Source organism: Alligator mississippiensis, chromosome 12 (genome assembly GCF_030867095.1).
Source record: "Alligator mississippiensis isolate rAllMis1 chromosome 12, rAllMis1, whole genome shotgun sequence".
In the NCBI taxonomy this organism is placed as follows: domain Eukaryota; kingdom Metazoa; phylum Chordata; order Crocodylia; family Alligatoridae; genus Alligator; species Alligator mississippiensis.
In genome coordinates this window covers 40,711,515-40,732,632 of record NC_081835.1, presented here as the reverse complement: position 1 = coordinate 40,732,632, position 21,118 = coordinate 40,711,515, and the positions used below count along the sequence as shown (strand labels likewise).

Sequence of the window (21,118 nt, the reverse complement as noted above, 5' to 3'; positions counted from 1 at the left end):
CTCTTGTCGCCAATGGGTGGAGAGGTGCAGGGTTACACAAAACAGGCAGCACTTGCAGCCAATCAGTAATGAGGGGCAGGGGGCATCGTCAATCTTGTTGGCAGCCCTTCAAGCAGCCATTTCTTCCCTGTCCAACAGGCTGCCATAGTGCCTTAAGGGTTGCTGGCTCTCTCCGGGGAGCCAGTATTTTATTTTAAGTTTTTTGGGGGTTTTTTTTTTACCCCCCCCAGTGGATTTCACAGGCAATGCTGGATTTCGCAAAATCTGTGAAATCACAATTTCAGTAGCTCTCTAGGCATAGGTGAAAATCTGTATTGTGCTGCTGCTGGTAGCTAAACAGACATAGAGACAAGTGCTTATTCTTACACTTTGGGGTATAATTAATAAAAGGTTGGGTTATAAACCTGTCTCTTGTTTCTTTATCTGACTTGGGTAGTAATACCTTACCTCCTAAGAAGGAATGGAGTCTTTTTTGGAAATGTAACCATACCTTGCTTTGGTTTTATAAAAAGTGCAGTCATTAAGGACTTTGTAACTGTCCCTTAATTTTGTGTCTAAGCTTGGAAAAGAGGTCCTGATCATATATGGCTGTAGTCTGGTCTCTCTAAAGACTGAATGGTACAGGGTTTTTGTTAATAGCCTTGCCATGTCATGCCAGCAGCACATCAACATGGGGAACAGTGCAGGACAGTACCTAATGCCTGCGCCTGCTTGCAAGGAACTCCTTGGTCCAGCAAGTGAAAGAGTACACAGCACGAAACCAAAGATGTCCTTCTAGATGGACAGATACTGGGGCACTCAGTTTAGTGTTAGCAGGAGGTAACAACCTGGCTGGCTGAAAGGCACAGGCTTGCTTGGACAGCTGCCCACCAAAGCAGAAGGGGCGTTTTGGAAATCATCTTGTTCCATTTTGAGCAGAGAGATCTACACTGGGCTGAGTGGGAAGGCTCTTAGCTGAGCAGCAGAAGCTGTACAGTCTGTTACAGGTGACATATTAGCAACAAATCTTTATATTGCAGAAGACTATGCAGCAGCTAAAGGAGACACAGCTTGGGGGGGACTGACTGGGGCACTGAGTTGCTATGCTCAGCTCTCACAGTAAGCTCTACCCAGTCTTCTTGTTACTACCAGCCATCCAGAAAAAGGAAGCAGAAATAAACTCCCCTATACACAGATTCTGGTTTTCAGCCAGCTCTCCGTTGTCCTAGAGTGAAAGATCTGAATTTGCCAGCAGCTCCTCTTCTCAGTGTGTAAAAGAGCACACAGCATGACACTGAAAATAACTTTCCAGATAGCCAGATATTGGGGGTCCTAAACCCTGTTCAGTTTTGGGCCCCACACTTCAAGGAAGGTGTGGTGGACAGCTTGCAAAGAATCCAGCACAGAGCAACAAAAATGATTAGGGGCCTGGGAAACATGATTTATGAGGAAAAGCTGAAAGAACTAGGATTGTTTAGTTTGGAGAAGAGAAGATTCAGAAGGGATTTGATAATAGTCTTTAAATACCTGAGGGGAGATTATAAAGAGGATAGAGACAGAATCTTCTCTGTGGCTACAGGGGACAGGACTACAAACAAAAGACTCAAACAACAACAACAGAGAAAATTTAGCTTGGAGATTAGGAAGAAGTTTCTAACTATGAGAGTGGTCAAGCACTGGACTAAATTTCTTAAAGAAGCTATGGGATCTCCATCCCTGGAAACTTTCAAGAGCAGGTTAGACTGACATCTGGCTGAGATAGATTAGTCAGGGACACTCCTACCTTGAACAGGGGTCTGGATTAGATGATCTCATGATGTGACTATGATCCTTTTGAATAGCATCAAACAGGATGGATACTGCAGCCAACTTTGCTTCTACAGTATTTCTCAGTGTTCGTTAATACAGAAATGTACTCACAGTTAACTAAAAATCAAGCACAAGGACATAAGACACTAGGCCAGTTTGTCCAGTTCTTCTGACAGGTCTCAATACTACCTGACAGTCCTTTACTATTCCAGTCCTGTGCTTCTTTACAATGTAGCAATGCTAATATCTCTCAGTCCTGATATGCTGTCCTTACTATTCCAGAGCTGGCTTCCCTCATGCACCGGTATGTGTCCCTCAGTCCTGCTCCACAGTCCCAACTATATCATTCAACAGAACAGAAGAAAAGAAATTGTGTTGAATTTGCCATTCATAATAGATTACAGAGGACAGATTCAGCTTCTTAGTTACTTCAGTCAGATCAGGATACCCTGATACTAACAATTGCCTGTTCATCTATCTACACCTAAAGTTTTGAGGCAAAAGCAGAGGGCATTGCCCTGGGGCACCTGTCCCTGCCCTCCAGCCAAACAACCCCCCAATATTTTCTGCAGTGAACGTAGTTGAAAAGTCACAGAGCAGCAATCCAGAAAGGCTTTTATAATGAGCAATAAGCCAGGCTGCTATTCACCACCACCACAAATACTCCTAGAGATCATGGAGGACTGTAACACTCTCTACACTAGATTTCATTCTGTCCAAAGCCTGTAACGCAAATGATGTATATGTCATCTTTTCACATGCAAGCCTAGACAATGTTTCATTTTTTAAACTGTACTGCTTTGTAACAGATCAGCAGAGGTGGTTTGCAGTGAAATGATTTGCCACATAACCAAGATTTGTGAGCTGGGCAAGGAATGGGTTGGGTAAGAATTGCTTTGGATGCTGCACTCAGACACCTCCAACTTCATTGGGCTTTCCCAAGTTCCTTGTTTTTTGAGATCGGGAAAACAGATCCCTCTGATCTAACTTCTTCAGTTCAGGCCTTATTTAATAGGCTTTAACAGAATTTAATAGACTTGTATTGACAGTGAAAGCATACCAGTTTGGATGGAATTTCTATTGGGAAAATTGGGCCCTTTTGCTTATTTCTCTAAAGCAACAACTTTAGTCCTCCTATTCAGGAGTGTTTCTCCAGGCCATCAGTCACTCTCATTAACCTTTCCTGAACCCCATTCAGTTCTGTAAAGCACTTTTGGAGATGGGTTGAACAGTCCTGCAGGTAAGATTCAGATGAGAATACCAAAAACTTATAGGCTAGGGACAGATATTACACACAAACCGGTTTAAATGATCAGAAACTGGTTTAAACCTGTAACAGAACAAATCTTCAGTGCACATAAACCAATTTGAAAATGGCTAAAACCAGTTTGAGATAAGCCTGGTTGAATGTAGTATCAGACGTAACTTATTTGGGTCAAACTGGTTTATGAAATGTCTATTCCAGACCCCTTCCTGGTTTAACTTAAACCAGAGTCCCCCAGAACCCCAGATGCTTTGCAGCCTTGGGAGGGGCTCTCTTCTCCAGAGAGCTGGGCTGGCCCCTCCCCTCTGCTCCCTGGCTGGAGCTTTGCCTGGCTTCCCCCCCCACTCCCTGTGTAAGCAGGGATTCCTCCCTTCTCCCACATCATAGACAGTAGCCAGCATGTGGTACGGTAGCTAATGCTGAGAGATGTCTGTAAGGCAGACAGGACAGTGTCTGCTTAGGGCTTTTTGGAGCTAATCAGCAGGTCAGCTGGTAATGTCTTTCCTTTCCTTCCTTGGAAAAGGCTGGTGAAGAACAGCTTGAACTAATGAGAGAGGCTTTTGTTTTCCTGATGAGGTGATAAGTGCTCTGTTAATCCTCTGCAACTCCATGCTGTGTACCTAACTCCCACCCTGGTCAGAGCTCCTGCTGGGGCCTGGCCACCTACCCACCCCCCCACTCCCCCCAGCTCAGTACTGTGGAAAGGAGGGCTGCTCTAGTGCCCCCCTGCTTTTAGCTTGAGCTACTTCAGGCATGTGCCTGCATTTCTTCAGTCCAGAGGGGATGTCTGTCTTGTTACAAACCAGTTTAGACTAACCTGCAAAGATTGAATCAATTCAGGCTCAGACTTTTTGAATATCTGTCCCTAGCCATACAGTTAGTCCCATATTAATCTCTATCCCAGTGGTTTTCAATCCCCAGGGGTCCGAGGAGCATGTCTAGCAGGTCTGCGGAAGATAGCAGAGCTGCCTGAAGGGGAAGTGCTGCCGCTGCTGCTGCTCCAGCTCTCCCTGCAGCAAGCATCCCAGCACCAGCAGACAGAGCACATGCTGTTACTGCTGCTCCAGCTCCCCCCCAATGGCCAAGTGCCAGCAAGCAGAGCACAGCCGGGTAGCCCCACCTCATTCTGCTGCCGCTGCTGCTTCTTTTGGGACCGTGTGATGCTGCAGCCCACAGCCCCTCTGTTCACCTGGTGATATCAATCTAGAAACTGAAAGGGGCAACAGCATACCAGTTTGCATGGAATTTGCATGGGAAAAATTGGCAATGTCTTGAGGCATTTATGGAAATCTTTATTTGGAAAAATAAGAACTACACATATTTTTAGTGAAAGATGAGGTCCTACAAAACTGATGAGAGGCCACCAGCAAAAGTCTGGTAGGGTATAGGGATATCTACTAGCTCAGTCTGTACCCCAATTTTTCTTCACAGCATATCTAAAACATGTAGAACGTGTGACGGTTTGATATGGCAATTTTTGGGAATCCCTGGGTGGATATAGTTGCCTGTGTATACAGGGGACTGTACTTGATGGCTTTCATCAAGAAGCTTCAACTCTAGGTTTCTCAAGTAAGAGAAAATAACTGACAACTTTTGGGCTGAAAACAAATTGACACTGGACAACGATGTAAAAAGCGAAATTGAGAAACACCTGCTAGAACTCAATCTTAGTTTTGCCAGTACTTTCCTGAAATGGGCAGTGAGAATGAGTGGATACATAACACTTCTGTAGCAGACTGCACCTCTGTTTAACAACAAAAAAAGAGCAATTACTTGAGTTATCTTGTGACAGGGGACTGAAACTTGAATTCAGGCAGGAACTTTTTGCCCAATTATGGTTGAAAACAAAAAAAGCAGTACCCCGATCTGATAAATAAGGCCATTAAAGTCTTGACACTATTACCAACCACATATTTATGTGAAGTTTTCAGCCTTAGTATCAGAAAAACAAAGTACTGAAACAAATTGAGTATTGAAGATCTAAGATTGAAACTGTCACCTATCCTACCAAACTTTCACATGCTTTCTGCTAAGAAGCAAGCTCAACATGTGTGTGCATGCATGTGTCTGCGCGCATGCGTGTGTTTACGTGGGCAAGATGGCCCCTGTTGTTCTGGCCATGTGCTCAGCACATGGCAAGCTGCAGCCTGTACAGGTTTCCCTCGGGTTATGCAGTACATGCGCTCCTGGAAAATGGTGCATAACTCAAATTTGCATAAAAAGAACCCACTTTACAATGTAACAAGCAGGGATATGTTCTAAGAAGCATTCCCTCTAAGCTGCATAGTGTGCGTGTCCGCACAGATGCACCTGGCAGCGAGGCAGGAGCGTGCCTGCATGGCCACGCATGCCATGCAGTTTAGAGGGAAATCTGGTTCCAAGACCTCGACTGTACTGATTCCCAGACCCATTTCTACCACTTTTACAAGACAATTTTAGTACTCACCAACAGCAGACAGTACACACAAGCACAGTGCATGGAGATGGCAACTACAGAAACACGTGTTGCAGACAATGAATGAGGAGCACAGATCCATACAGGAGACTATTTTGGTACATGTCACTCCCACAGGGCACTGCACAAAGCAGCTGACTGGGCTTCCACCACACTGATCACATTAGAGTGAATTTACCTCGCATATAACAAATTTTTGGTATAGAAAAGGTCATCGCACAAGAGCAAATTCACATATACAGAGCCCACATAAAGCAAGGGAAACCTATATCTGGGCAAAATATGTAAAACCCTCTGGCCTCACAGCCCAGAAGCAGCAGAATATTCTTCAGGCAAACTGAGTAAGAGAGGCTGGACTGTGACGCACCTTAATTGGACAAGGCTTGGACAATGTCATGCCAGGTATATAAAAACAACTTAACTAAGAACAACTCTCTCTTTCCTCTGCGGCTTCTAAGAGCTGCATAGCTGCATTGGGAGCCAGAAAAATCTGCTCCCCATGGGGGAGTCTCCTCCCACCTTCACTGGAGACGGAAGCAAAAGCTATGTGATGAGAAAGCCTCAGGTACAGGGAGAGAAAGTCTGCCTCGGAGTTTGAGACTCCTATTTCCTCCCCTTCCCCCTTTTTTTTTTTTTCTTGAGTGGGATAGTACCATGGGGGTGTTAATCCCTGGAGCAGACTGACCAGGAATAGGTCTTTGCAGTTATTAGCCCCTGTGTTTGTGACTGTAGTGTCTCAGCATTGTGGTATAGCTGAGACTGGATGTCCAGTCCGCAGCCATAGGCCTGGGCCCTTTTTGCTGTTTCACAGCTACTGTACTTCAGCCTAGCTATGTGGCTGAACCCCAGCCATATGTTTGGCTGGCAGATGTGTGTCCAGGTGAAGCCTGACATGGTTTGAGCCAGGGTAAGATCTCGCACTATTTGTTCTTTATCCAGGCCTCAGTGCCGTATAGGTCTAGCCAGTTTTTTGCTGCTCAGTCCAGGCCCAGAGATAGGCCTGGGCCTCCTTTTGTAGTTTACATCTCCACCAAATGGTCTGGTTGGGCACTAGTTGTAGATCAGGTTCAAACCAAGATAGGCCTGACCTAAGGCTGAAGTTGGTTCCTTATTCCCAGTCCTCCTTCCCGGTTCCTTTTTCAAAGCTAAGCTATAATCAATAAAATATTCTTATTAATGAATTACACATTCTAAAGAGAGATGCATATTTACCAATGAATATATAAATTATTATCCTGCATCAAGTACAGAGTGCTAAATGAAGAGCAGATTAGGATGGGATTATGGAGCAAAATACTTCTTGGGCCACCCCAAACTTCCTGTCGATGCCACCAGGGGATTATCCCAAAGAACCCTGAGTGCGATCCTGCCTGGGCCAAAGCACGGTTTGGCCATGTCAGGCTGCCAACTGACAGCCCCCCATGCCCACTGTACTAAGTATATGGCACCAAATAAGGAACTGGCTTTTGGGCTGGGATTACAGATGGAAATCCTTTTTGGGCCATCCCACACCATAACTCTGTGGCACTGAGGGACTCTCCTGGACATCTCTGACCAGTCTTGCCTGACCCAAAGGGCGGTTTGTTTGTGCTAGGCTGCCAATTGACAACCCTCCAGCCACTGTACTAAATAGACCCAAATAAGGAACTAACTTTTGGGCTGGGATTATGGCTGGAAATCCTGTTTGGGCCACACCACACTATGCTTCTGCAGCACCCTGGGCAACCCTGACCAGAGTCTTGACTGACCCAAAGTGCAGTTTATTCGTGCCAGGGTGCCAGTTGACAGCCCCATGCCCTCTGTACTAAGTATAACAGCTCGAATAAGGAACTGTCTTTGGGGCTGGGATTATGGCTGGAAATCCCATTTGGGCTACCCCACACTATGACCCTGTACCACCGGGGAACTCTCCTGGACATGTCTGACCACAGTTTTGCCCGGCCTAAAGCTTGGTTTCTTCATTCCAGGCTGCTAACTGACAGTCCCCCATGCACACTGTACTAAATAGAATGGCTCAAAAAAGGAACCAGTTTTGGGCTGGGATTATGGCTGGAAATCCTTTTTGGGCCACCCCACACCATAACTCTGTGGCACTGAGGGACTCTCCTGGACATCTCTGACCAGAGTCTTGCCTGACCCAAAGGGCAGTTTGTTCCTGCCAAGCTGCTAACTGACAGCTCTCCGTTGTATTAAGTATATGGGCTAGAATCAGGAACTGTTTTTTGGGCTGGGATTAAATCCTTTCTGGACCAGCCCGCACCATGCTTCTGTGCCACCGGGGGACTCTCCTGGAGAATTCTGAGCAGAGTCTTTCCCAGCCTAAAGTGCTGTTTGTGTGTGTCAGGCTGCCAAATGACAGCTCTCCAAGCCACTGTGCTAAGTATATGGGCCTGAATAAGGAATTTGCTTTTGGGCTGGGATAATGGGCAAAATCCTGTTTATACCACCCCATACCATGCCTCTATGGCTCCAGGGGACTCTCCTCCAGATCTCTGATCAGAATCTTGCTCAGCCCAAAGCACATCTTGGTCCTGTCAGGTTGCCAACTGACAGCCCTCCAGCCACTGCACTAAGTATAGGTGCTCGAATAAGGAACTGGCTTTTCAGTGGGACTACAGCTGGAAATCCTTTTTGACTCCGAGTCACCATCGGACTCTCCTGAATATCCCTGTCCAGAGTCTTGTCTGGTTTAAAGCACTGTTTGGCCATGCCAGACTGCCAACTGACAGCCCTCCATACTGTAATAAATACATAAACCTGAATTAGGAAGTGGCTTTTGGGCTGGGATTACAGATGGAAATCCTTCTTGGGCCACCCCACAACATTCCTCTGTACCATCAGGGGACTCTCCCAGGCATCTCTGATTAAAGTTTTGCCCAGCCCGAAGCGTGGTTTCTTTGTGCTTAGTACAGCTCCCCTTGCCTGCTGTACTAAGTATAAGTACCCAAGTAGGGAACTGGCTTTTGGGCTGGGATTATGGCTGGAGATCCTGTATGGACCACCCCACCCCATGCCTCTGTGGTACTGGGGGACTCTCCTGGACATCCCTGGGCAAGACTGGTCAGGTCAAAGCTCATTTTGGCTGTGCCAGGCTCCAACTTACTCCCCATCTCCATGTCCTATTTACATTGCTACCAATAAGGAGCTGCCCTTCTGCTGAGATCATGGGGCAAAACCCTCTTGGAACCATCCCAAAACACATCCCCACTACCAAGAGAGCCTGCTGAAGAAATCTGGGTATGATCCTGCTAGACCCAACACTCAGTTTGAGTGTGAGCCTGCCAGTTGACACCCAACCTTAAAAACCTGTATGTTGCTGTTCCACCAGGCACTGGATGGCAGGAAGAATGGCTGCATGAAAATATATGGCACCTATATACGTGATGGACCTCTACTCCAACACGTTATTTAGCACGTTTCAGAGCTGCTAATCTGCTGCCAATCTGCTGGAGCATGCTAATTAGTGTGCTCCAGCAACCTCTGTGTCACATGTATTCACTGTCCCCATGTTTCACAATGGCAGCGGGGGCGCTTTAACTAAAGTTCGTCAAACAAGCTTTAGTTAAAAAGTGTCCCTGCCACTATTTTAAAGCACAGGATGTTGAATACACATGACAATGCGGGTGCTTTAATTAGAGAGCCTCTCGGAGTCATTCTAATTACTGTGCCCACCCTCCACCCCACAGCATGCATATAGATGCCGCTAGGGATTTTTCACCAGCTTCTCACATTTATCTCCAACCACCACCCAGAAACTTGGTAAACTTAGAACTGGATGTTGTAATTTAAAGAAACCTGCTCACTCAGTAGCCAACGTTAAATTAAAACAAATTTATTACAGGGAAAAGTGGAACAGTGAAACTCCCTAAGCAAAACCTTAACTATTAACTTTTAACTATAGCTCAAAACTGATCGTAGTCACAGTCAGTGGGAAACAACCCAAGGGGTTCCCCCTCAGCCCACTCACTTGAGAAGGAAGTCTTACCCAGGGATGCCATCCAGGGACTCCACCACCTGCACTGGCTTAGTAGTAATTCTGGGTAGGGAGGACCACCCGAGACGCTCTGTTGCTCCCTGCTGCCAGGGGCTCATGGACTTACAGAATCATAGAGAAGTAGGTCTGGAAGGGACCCCCCCAGAGGTCACCTAGTCCAACCCCCTGCCTGAGGCAGGATCACCCCTGCCATAAGAAAGCAGGGGAACTATGGAGCCCTCCTTTTATGAAATGTTATCAATGTATGCTCCAGAGATTCCTGGGTAGAGGTCACACACCTGCTATAGAGGAAGGCAAAACCCCCCACAGTCCACATGCCAATCTGACCATGGGCCAAAAGTCAGTCCTTCCTAACCCCAAATATGACGATCGGTCTGACCCTGAGCAAAGGGCAAGACCCTCCAGCCAGGACCGTCTGGCTTTACTCCCAGCCGGAGTTTAAGGTCCCAACCTTAGCTGAAGTAGCACTCAGTGCCTCTGAAGAAGGCTTAAAAACACCCCGACATATTTAGGCATAGCTATGCCCAAATCATCCCCGACCACCCTTCTTCTTGACACTTCCAGTGATGGACAATCCACAACTTTCCTGGGCATCTTTTCCACTGCCTCACTATTCTCACAGTATAGAAGTTTTTCTAGATATCCAATTCTATATTTACTTTGCTGCAGTTTCATGCCATTGATCCATGTCCTCCTCTCTGCAAGGGTTTCCGCCCTTCTCCTGGTTTTCTACCACTTATGACAGTCAAAGTAGCAAGAGCTGGCTAATGAGGGCCACATAGGAGTTACTATAACTTGATGCTGGAGAGTGTTGCTAGGGTTCAGTGCTAGGAAATGCTGCCGTGGATGCCATTTCCAGGGGTCTCCATTGCTCGGCAGGGGGTCCTGCCACTTCTCCATGCTGCTGGGGGGAGGTGGGAAGTCTCCACTGCTCCTCCATGGTGCCAGGGAATCTCCACCAGTCGGACTCCACCATTCTGCCAGGGGACTCTGTTGCTCCACCAAGGGGTTTCTGCTGCTCCTCCACACCACCCAGGTCTCAGTTGCTCCATGGGTGAGGTCTCTGTAACTCCACCACACCACTGTGGGTATCCATCACTTCTCCATCCTGCTAGGGGTTTCTGCTTGTTCTCTTCAGGTTGCCATTGAACCCCAGATCTGTTAGGCTCCGCTCTGTATCAGTGGTAGGCTTGGGGATTTTTTTCAGCTGCTTTTACTATAGTACAACAGTATAGTATCATGTAGACCCATTACAAAGCACTGTATTCAGAAGCACTTTTAATCTGAAAAAAGTTCATTGAAAACATCCAGAGAGTGACTCCCATGTGGCATCATTCCCTTCTGCCCACACCTGTGTTTTTCATCAAGCGATGTAGACATAATCTAAACCATCTAGCTATCCCTAAGTTTTGTATACTAACAGAATAAGATATTCATTAAAAAAGGTTTAATGATCCTGATTGGTATACAGACACCTGTAAATGTTAACTGAAGGGCATGTATTAATGATTATGTTCTCCTTTAGATCTTCTCTCTTCTATTTTCCCCCTATATGAGATATACAACCAAACCTTGAAATGTTATCCTTAAGCTCAATAGAAAACTGTGTACCTACCATGCAAAAATTTCTCACCTTTTCCTACTCAAAATTAATAGTAGACAAAGCAAAGTTCAGCAGCAAATGAGCAGAAGGATCTCAAAGCCCAAAGTACTCACTCCCCCACCTATGGCTCCCCGGCTCTGCTGTTGTCCCTCACCCCCTCCCTACAACCCCAACTCTGCTGGTGCCCCTGGCTCTGCCCTGGCTCCTTGCAGCGGTGACAGCATGGTCTCGAGCCGGGACAGAGACACGATCCGCGGCCTGTGTGGCTGTCCTGGCCCCGAACCAAACTGCCTCTGCTGCACGATCTGAGCAGTTCTGGAGCAGCACCCTGCCCTGCCCTGCCCCACGCCTTGCTAGTGCAGCTGGGGCTGGTCTCCATGGTAACCCCAGCCTTGGGCTATCACAGCACAGCTGTGGCTGGGGTCTCCATGGAGACTGGCCCCAGCCACGTGGGCAGGCATGGCTGGGAAATGGAGTCCACTACTGACCCAAGTTGGCCCACAGGCTGGACTTCGCCTGTCCCTGATATACATGGCACTGCCTGCCTGATTGTCCTCCTCCTGCTCCCCCAGTCCCTTGCAGGCTGAAACTCTGCCAGCCTGTAGAGAGGTCTCTGCAAAAGTACAAAATCTGTGCATTTCTCCATTAAAATGAAAAAATCAGAGGGTTTTTTTCCTCAGGTAGAAATCAGCGTTTTTCTCCATTTTTCCATGGGAAATAGAAAACCTCAATCCCTGACACCCAGTCTCCAGGTCAATATATTGACCTTCATACATTCCCATGGGGTAATTTCCTACCCTAGATGCATATTTTGTGCTGTATCTTAAAGTTAATTAATTCTAAAAACATTTCTTTTTAGGACATTGTCACCGGCACTGCAGTGTACAATATCCACAAAGAACAGCCAGCTTATATGAATGGTTTGCTCTCTATGGATGAAGAACTGCTCAGGGTAACATGTTACTCCAGGTGTGAATGTGTTTTTCCATATGGGGTAACAACTTACCCAGAGCCCATGTTAATGCATTGGGGTAACTTGTTACCCCAATGCAATTTCTGTATAAATGACTCCGAGATCCCTTTCCACTTCCATGCTGCCAAGCAGGTCATTTCCTGGGCAGTAGGTGTTCTGGACATTTTTCCTCCCTAGGTGCAGCACTTTGCATTTCTCCTTGTTAAATTACATTCTATTGTTTTCTGTGTGGCAGAAATGCCACCATCTATGTCCCTCTCCAGAAATCTGTCTCTGCTAGCGTGAGAGGCTGGTGTTGAATTCCTCAGGGAGCAGGATCACAAAAGCATGGTGCCTCGGGTGTGGATTCTCTGGTCACCTGGGGAGGGGGAGGGAAAAGCCCTGCTCACCAGCCCAGGTAGCCAGTGATGCTTTTTAAATTGGTTGGCTAGCTGCCAGTGCTGGCCACTTCGATTGGACCGGGCTGCTGAGGTCAGAAAGGTTATTTAAAAGGCCCGGTCCAGGAAGAAGGCAGCCATTAGCCATGCGGTCATCCAGGTGAATTTGAAACTGGGAGAGGAGGCTTCACCATCTGAAACTGGCTCTCTCCTCATAACCGCATGCTCCAAGAGTGCCCTGCCTCCAGAGGAAAACTCCAACCACCTCTGGATGATGCGTGTGAGTAAGCTACTCAAGATCCGACTAGATATTTAGCTTACAGTAACTCAGATGCGTGGTTTGCTCTATGGGATTCCTCGGATATTCCTCTGATACTGTTCTACCTTTTACCCTGTTTTCACCCTACCCCCTGTAATCAATAAAGTTCTCCATTGTGACTGGTGTGGGAGACTTATTGAGGGGTGGGTCTAAATTATGCTGAGGAGGCCCCTTAGGTCTGTGGACTAAGGGAGACTTTCCTATTAAGCCCCTGACTTGGGGAAATGCCCCAAGTGCCTGTATTGGGTCTAGTACCCATTGGACGATCAGGCCTGTGTTTTCCAAGGTGTGCAGAGCCAGAATTGAGTCCAGAGCCTTGGATGGTGGCAGTGGGAACCCCAGGTTAGCAGGTTTGCTCCAGGGAAGGGGTCGGCCGGACATGAGGCACCCCAGGGAGGGCACTCGGAGCCTGGAAGGTGGTCGGGCGCAGTGAGGTGGGCGGCTCAATGCAGGAGCGCCCCCTACTGGCTCGCCACATTCTGCCCATTTGTCCAACTTGTCCAGGTCTGCCTGTAGTTGTTTCCAGCCCTCCGGTGGGTATGACCTATGTGGGTATGATTTGGAAAAACAAGGCCAATACCCCAAATGAAATGCAAGCAAATAGAAGAAGGGAAACTTTTTCATCCATTTTTGCTTTTGATGGGGAACTCACCCTAGTTTCCTATGTTTCAAAGAAGTCCAAAGTTGTGCTGTTGCTGTCAAGCATGCATCATGACCTGTCAGTGGGTGGAGAACAGAGAAAGCCGGACATCATCCATGACTACAATAAAAATAAGGGTGGGGTGGATAACCTTGACCACTTAGTCCGTATGCCCACCTGCAGATGGAAAAATCAACAGGTGGCCAATGACACTTTTTCAATATGCTGGATGTGGTAGCCATTGCCAACCTCATCATTTGGCTAGGCCACAATGCAAACTGGAAGCAAAGATCACATTTAACAAGATGGCGCTTTTTTTTTTTTTTTTTTTGCAGGAGCTCGGAGAACTGTTGATCGACAGACAAATAAAATGAAGAATGATGGATACATGTAATCTGTCCGACAAGTCTGGTATGACTGCCCTAAATTACAAATTGTTACAACTCACCCCAGTAGAACCTTCTGCAAGCATGAGTGGATGTTGTGTTTTTTGTCCAAGGACAGACAACTGCAAAACCCAGAAGCGATGCAAAGATTGTAAGCGATTTGCTTGTGTCCACCACAGGACATCACTGCTGCTTTGTGAGGAATGCAGTATTTCGTTAAAACAGGAAATGTTTTTGGAAGTAATTTTTTGTTGGATACCTTCAAGTCAGCCGGCCCTGACAATCTTCACCCCAGGTTACTCAAGGAGCTGGCGAGCATCATAGCCCAGCCTCTAGCGCGGATCTTTGAAAACCCTTGGCGCTCTGGTATAGTGCCCAAAGACTGGAAGAAGGCCAATGTGGTGCCTATCTTCAAGAAAGGGAGGAAAGTGGATCCGGCTAACTATAGGCCCATTAGCCGGACTTCTATCCCGGGGAAGATCTTAGAAAAGTTTACCAAAGAGGCCATCCTTAATGGACTGGCCGACGCCAACATCTTAAGGGATAGCCAGCACGGGTTTGTTGCGGGGAGGTCTTGCTTGACCAATCTCATTTCCTTCTACGACCAGGTGACCTATCACCTGGACAAGGGAGAAGAGATTGATGTCATATATCTTGACTTCAAAAAAGCCTTTGACCTGGTTTCCCATAATCACCTCTTAGAGAAACTGGCCAATTGTCGCCTTGGGTCCTCCACGATCCACTGGCTGGAAAACTGGCTCCGTGGTCGGACCCAGAGGGTAGTAATTGATGGAAGTCAGTCATCGTGGTGTCCTGTGACCAGTGGTGTCCCCCAAGGCTCTGTCCTTGGACCCATACTGTTCAACATCTTCATTAATGATGTGGACACTGGAGTCAGAAGCGGACTGGCCAAGTTCGCTGATGACACCAAACTTTGGGGAAAAGCATCCACACCAGAAGACAGGCAGGTGATCCAGGCTGACCTGGACAGGCTCAGCAAGTGGGCGGATGAGAATCTGATGGTGTTCAACGCCGATAAATGCAAGGTTCTCCACCTTGGGAAGAAAAACCCGCAGCATCCTTATAGGCTCGGCAGTGCTATGTTGGCCAACACCATGCAAGAAAGAGACTTGGGGGTCATCATTGACCACAAGATGAACATAAGCCTGCAGTGCGATGCTGCGGCTAGTAAAGCGACCAAAATCCTGGCTTGCATCCATAGATGCTTCTTAAGCAAATCCCGGGACGTCATTCTCCCCTTGTACTCGGCCTTGGTGAGGCCGCAGCTGGAGTACTGCGTCCAGTTTTGGGCTCCACAATTCAAAAAGGATGTGGAGAAGCTTGAGAGAGTCCAGAGAAGAGCCACGCGCATGATCAGAGGTCAGGGAAGCAGACCCTACGATGACAGGCTGAGAGCCCTGGGGCTCTTTAGCCTGGAAAAGCGCAGGCTCAGGGGTGATCTGATGACCACCCACAAGTTTATCAGGGGTGACCACCAGTATCTGGGGGAACGTTTGTTCACCAGAGCGCCCCAAGGGATGACGACTAGGTCGAATGGTCACAAACTACTACAAGACCGTTTCAGGCTGGACATAAGGAAGAATTTCTTTACTGTCCGAGCCCCCAAGGTCTGGAACAGCCTGCCACTGGAGGTGGTTCAAGCGCCTACATTGAACACCTTCAAGAGCAAACTGGATGCTCATCTTCCTGGGATCCTATGAACCCGGCCGACTTCCTGCCCTTTGGGCAGGGGGCTGGACTCGATGATCTTCCGAGGTCCCTTCCAGCCCTAATGTCTATGAAATCTATGAAAATTGTGAACTGCAGACTTAACAAATTGTTTATTCACATTTTGAAACACTAAAAAAAAAGTTTAAATTTTGTTCATAGTTCTAGTTAAATAATATTTTGTGTTCAAATCATCATAAATACTGTTTCAAACAATCTGTATGTTTAATAAATAGCTTTTGGTACATTTATACTATTGTCACTGGTTCCATTTTGTTCATTAGGGTGGGGTAACAAGTCACCCCATGAGACCAACAATGTCAAATTGCAGGGTAATGTTACCCCATGAGAACAACAATGGTTACGGTTTCATGAGAAGGATCTGATGATTAACCCTCATCCAGACGTAGAACCTTAAGATCCCAGCCTCAAACTCCCTTTTGTAACCAGTTTTTCCTGAATTTCCTTTCATTGTACCTTGGTTAAACCTACCTCCTATCTGCTGCCCACCCTGCAGCACTGTACCACCATGGTCTTTCCCCAAGACAAAGCTCCAGATTTCTGTCCTCCCTTCACTCCATCCTTCTAGAGTTGAGAAATGAATGCAACACCTCCAATACATGGACATTATACAGAGTTGACCTGCTGCTTCCCGACTCCATGCAGGGAAAGCTCTGGGCAGCAGACTGTAATTCAGGGGCAGGCAATTATTTTGGGCGGAGGGCCGCTTACTGAGTTTTGGCAAGCCATTGAGGGCCGCATGACAGGCAGCCAGGGGGAGATAACTATTAATTTTCTAAATTTTTTAAGGTCCCTGCAGGCCAGATAGAATGGCCTGGCAGGCTGCATCTGGCCTGCAGGCCGCATTTTGCCCACCCCTGCTGTAATTGCTTGCGTTCTGCCAGCTGTTGCATTACACTGCGAGCTCCTATGTAGTCTCTGCAGGTCATTGACAGTACTGCCCTAACTTGCCACTGCTTCTTCTACATCTATTACCATTGTTCTGTAAGTGCCAGCTCCACAGGCTCTCTCTCACTTCCTTTCATCTTGCACAGCTTCCCACTTACAGGCCCAGTTATACCATGGGAGACATTCATGATCTTTATACTAGTAGCCTGTGCAAGTTTGCTCTTGCCCTTCCACCTGCCAGACTACTCTAAAGGCAGTAGCAGGGGTTTTGGGTGCAACAAAGAAGGAAGGAGGCCTTTCAGCTCCTACTAGAATTCAAGGAATAACCTCTCTAGCACAGGTAGATAAAGTAAAACTTCTGATAATTGCCCCCTCCAAGGACAGAACCGTCTCAAAACTACATCAGCAAAACAGCTCTGTGACTATGTGCGAGAGCAAAGCCTGTCCACATTTGCAGCACAGAAAAGCCAATGATTAGCGACCTTGTGCTGAACACTTGTCACTGTCAAGCTTAGGGCTGTGTGACTGGTGCAGCGACCGCAGGAGGCAAGATATAATTAGATACATTTGTGTACATCTTTGAGTCCTTGACGGAAGAATCAAAGGAGAGGCTGCAGGGCTGAGTGGTCCAGCCAGATGGGACTCAGCTCTCTGCAAAGCCAGAGACTATCATATTCCCAAAGTGCTAAGAGAAAGTGGGAAGCACGGGACAGACTGAGGGCCTGGCACTACAAGCTCCTAATGGCTGAGCTGGCAAAGCTGGGAGCAAAAAAACATTTGGAGAGAATACAGGGAGTAAGCAGAAATTGCCAAGCAAGAGTTCTAGCAAGAAGCATTACCAGCCAGCCAGTTCTTCGGGCTGCAGAACACAGAGTATTCACCATGCTTGCACTAGGACATTAAAATAGAAAGGAAGAGACACAGCTAGCAAGGTCTTACAGAAATCCAGCCTGTGCCACAGTCCCTCGAAGCTCATTCTCAACCAAGAAAGGAATATGCAGGTCCTATATGCCATGACAATGCTGCACTCCATTTTAAGGTCACCAGTTCATCTGTGCTGAACCGATACAGCCAGAGGCTGTGGAGAATTTGCCTTCAGTGAAGCAGCCCAAGGATGGACATAGGCATGGATTTGGCGGTGGCCACTCCTGTGTGATCAGCAGTGCCACCCCAAGCTCACCCAGCCAGTGATACCCTTTCCTGATGAATTTCCTTGGAGTCAAAGCAGGGTCTGATGCCTTGCTTTCATTAAGCAAGGTGTGTCACAACTACTCCCTGCTCACAGCCAGCTGCACCAGAGTATTGGTCATGTGTCATTGTCCCACATTATGACCTGTACTTGGGGAAGGAGACAACTGTACAAAGGCTTGCCAGGGCACCAAGATACTCTACTCTCTCCAGCATCTCCAAGAGGACTAAGCACAGCATTAACTGCTCAAGCATTAGCATTTATTCTCCTAGCAGCACACACATCCCACCCCATGCTATCTGAGCCTTCAGGAGCATGATACTGAATGACCAGCAACCCTGAAGTCAAGAAAACATACCATCAGGAACTTAAAAATTGTGACCAGACAGAGGTCAAGGTACTCTTAGGAATAGTCTTTCCATTGTTGGCGTATAGATGTTTCCATTGTAGCAAGGGTTGTGCTCCGAGAATAAAAGAGGATTGAATCAGGACTCCAACTCTTCATATGACTTTAGGTGAAGCTCATGAGGAAGCCAAAGCATGCAGAGGTGAACTGCGAGGCAGTTAAAGAGAACAGAGGCAGGGTGCCCTCCCTTTTTTATGCGTTTGTTTTATAGTCATAAGAAGAAATGAGAGGGCTTTCTTTCTGTTGCTGCCTACTCTCCCCCTGCTCCTATTATGAAGGTTGCATCATCTCTTTACAGAGCCTGGGACAGAATGGGACTTCTCCCTCTTCTTAATGGAAGGGGTGAGGAAGCGGAGTCTTTCCCAGCAAGCTTTCTTTCTATGTGAATTTTAAACATTGTTTTACCTTAATTACTCAGTCTGACTTTTCACCCGTCTGGCAAGCTGAACCCAGCTTAACCTCCTAGCAAAGCTCCCAACCTGCTCCCTGAAATGTGGCTGTGGCAAAGAAAGCTTGTAGATTCCCCATTCACACCCCCAAAAACGATCCCAAATGCAAGCTGCCCCAGAGCCTCTGGCTTTTCATAAGATGAAGCTTCTTCCCAAAGTTGGAAGTCAGCTAACCTATTACCACATTCTTACCACCATCCTCTTGACCACCTCTCCAAAATGAAGCTAGAAGGAACTAGGATACAATTGGTCCAGTGCACACACGCCTTGTGCTGTCTGCTTTCCTTACCTCCCCATGAGAGTTCACGCAGTGACATTCTGCCTGTACCCACAACAAAAGGGTACTTTCATCCAGCTGAGGATGAGCAGTTGTAAACAAGTATAGAAAACTCACATTAAACAAATTAAATGATTAATATACTTTGCTGTTTTCATCAACCTCAGGAGGCTCTGTAGCTACAGCATGGGCCTGTCAGCGAGCCCCATCTCACACCATGACAGGGGAGGTAGGAGAGGGAGAGACAAGGGAATGAAATGAATTGCTGTGGTGCTGGAGAGCTCTTGAACAGCCATCTCCCAAGGGCCCTGTCTGTTATCCTCTTACCTGCCTTCTCTCATAGCCATCACATGCCCCCTTCAATCCAGTGTACCAATCACCTGAATCTGTACTTATGGGGCAGGGGTTGGCTGGCCCTTCACTGCATTCAGTGCTGTCAAAGAGGATAGCTTGAGAGTAGGGACTGAGAGGGAGACCCAGCCTAGGGTGTGGCATGATGAATGCCAGTCCTCCACATCTAGATAGGCTCCCTCTATGCTTTGCATCTGCAACACAAGGTAGATATACTATTGCTACTTCCCAGGAGGTCTCTACATAGGAATTAAGGATTCAGGGGTTAAAAGAGTCAACCCACACTACTGCTATCCATGGGAGGCACACACTTTGTGCAAGGGTCATAGTGGGGGAGTTCTCTAGCCTGACAACGCATGGGCAAACCTAGGAGGCATCCCACCTCCCTAGATCCAGGCAGCCTTCAACTCAATAGTCAGCCAAGAGAAGGCAAAGGATGATCATGGCAATTTTACCATTCCCTCCAAATTAAACTACAGTAATGGGTTATCAAGGCTGTTGAACCCACAGAGAGGAGCAGAGCTAATCTTCTGACTCACTCAGCCAGCCAACCAGCCAATGTAGGTCTCATTAGGTGTACTTCAGAACTATGAACAGCAGAGTCTCTGTAAAGCAAAGGAAAAATCCAGGTAGTCCTGAAGGGATGCACACTTAGAATAACCAGTTCAAGGAGGACAGATAATTCAGCAGTCTGAACACTCAGTTAGGACTTAGAAGATCTGGGTTCAAATCCCTGCTCTATCACTGACCCCCTGGGTGACCTTGGATGTGTTGTTCAGACTTTCTGGCCAGCAGTTTCCCCTTTGCACACTAGGTGTAATAGCCTTGCCTTGCTGCACAGGGGTGATGGGAAAGTAAAACCATTAAAAATACTAAGACACTACTGAGACCCAACACATATGAGCTGAGGGGCTAAGGTACAAACACAGTCCTGCCTTAAAGACTCAAGGTAATACCCGTGAGAGCAGGTTTTAGGATGACACATTAAGATGATGTGAGATTCCAGATGCCTAGAACTTGCATATGCTATGCTGCTAAGTAAAGCCTTTTAACCCTTACGGTAATGACCAACAATTGGCAGTTCAGGAAGAAGCGGGAGACAGTGGTTACAGACAAATCAGAGTAGCCCTAAATCTGGATGTGAACTCTTGAAACAAGGAGGGATTGTGACTATCCACTCCACAACCAAGTGTGCTGGAAATCTTGGTCAAGACCTATGAGGGGAGGCAAAGCAGAGCTGCTGTAGGGAAGAGACACAGGAAAAGAATACAGTGAGTTTTGCCTCCAGTGCTCCCAAGGCAGCTGCATCCTCTCATCACGCTTGGTTTTATAGCCTAATGACCACTTCATGCCTGCACCACCCTGGGCTTAGTACCCTCACAGTACCCAAGCCACTGGATCCCACGTGAAGTAAAAATGGTAATAAAGAGTTCAGCAATACATGTCAGTCATCAACTCTAAGGCGGAAAACACTACTCACCCTTGGATGTCAGTTGCCACAAGGAGTCGAACCAGGATCCCTGTCACAGCCACAAGGATTGGATAGTGATCCACACTCTCTAACCCTGCATGACAGAAGAGAAAGAGAGGACCCTTACCACCACTGTGCAACCAGAGGTTGCTGCCCAGAGCTATACCAGCCATTTTCTGGAGTTTTTATGACTTGCTTAGAAGAGACACTGAGATGCAAGTCTACTCTAGCCAGGACCTATGGATCATATGAGAGCTTCATGGATCATTCAGGAAAGGGATCAAGCAAGATTTTTTTTTGGCATAACCCCAAACACCAGTCTCTCCCCTTGATCTAGAAGCCAGTACTACCTTGCCTACTCCAAAACCTCATGAGCAAGGGACTGGTTTAATCCCCCTCCCTAGCAGTAAAGAAAATCTGGTGGGTATACAAGCAACATGGGACTGCCCAAAATATGGCTGTCACAGTCCTGCACTTAACTCTTGAGTGGCCAGAGCTTCCTTCTTGTCATGTCTCAGTCAGAGAGGAGTGCCAATCAA

General features: G+C 47.2%; 1 protein-coding gene across 1 annotated transcript in view; it reads right to left on the bottom strand.

The window, feature by feature from the left end:
- The window catches only part of RNF123 (ring finger protein 123), a 136,984-nt gene that overhangs the window by 30,166 nt on the left and 85,700 nt on the right, over nucleotides 1–21,118 (bottom strand). Inside the window, exon 35 of the mRNA XM_059716136.1 lies at nucleotides 20,589–20,673. Within this exon, the coding sequence (XP_059572119.1) occupies nucleotides 20,589–20,673 (85 nt within the window). The remainder of the gene's footprint in view (nucleotides 1–20,588; nucleotides 20,674–21,118) is intronic.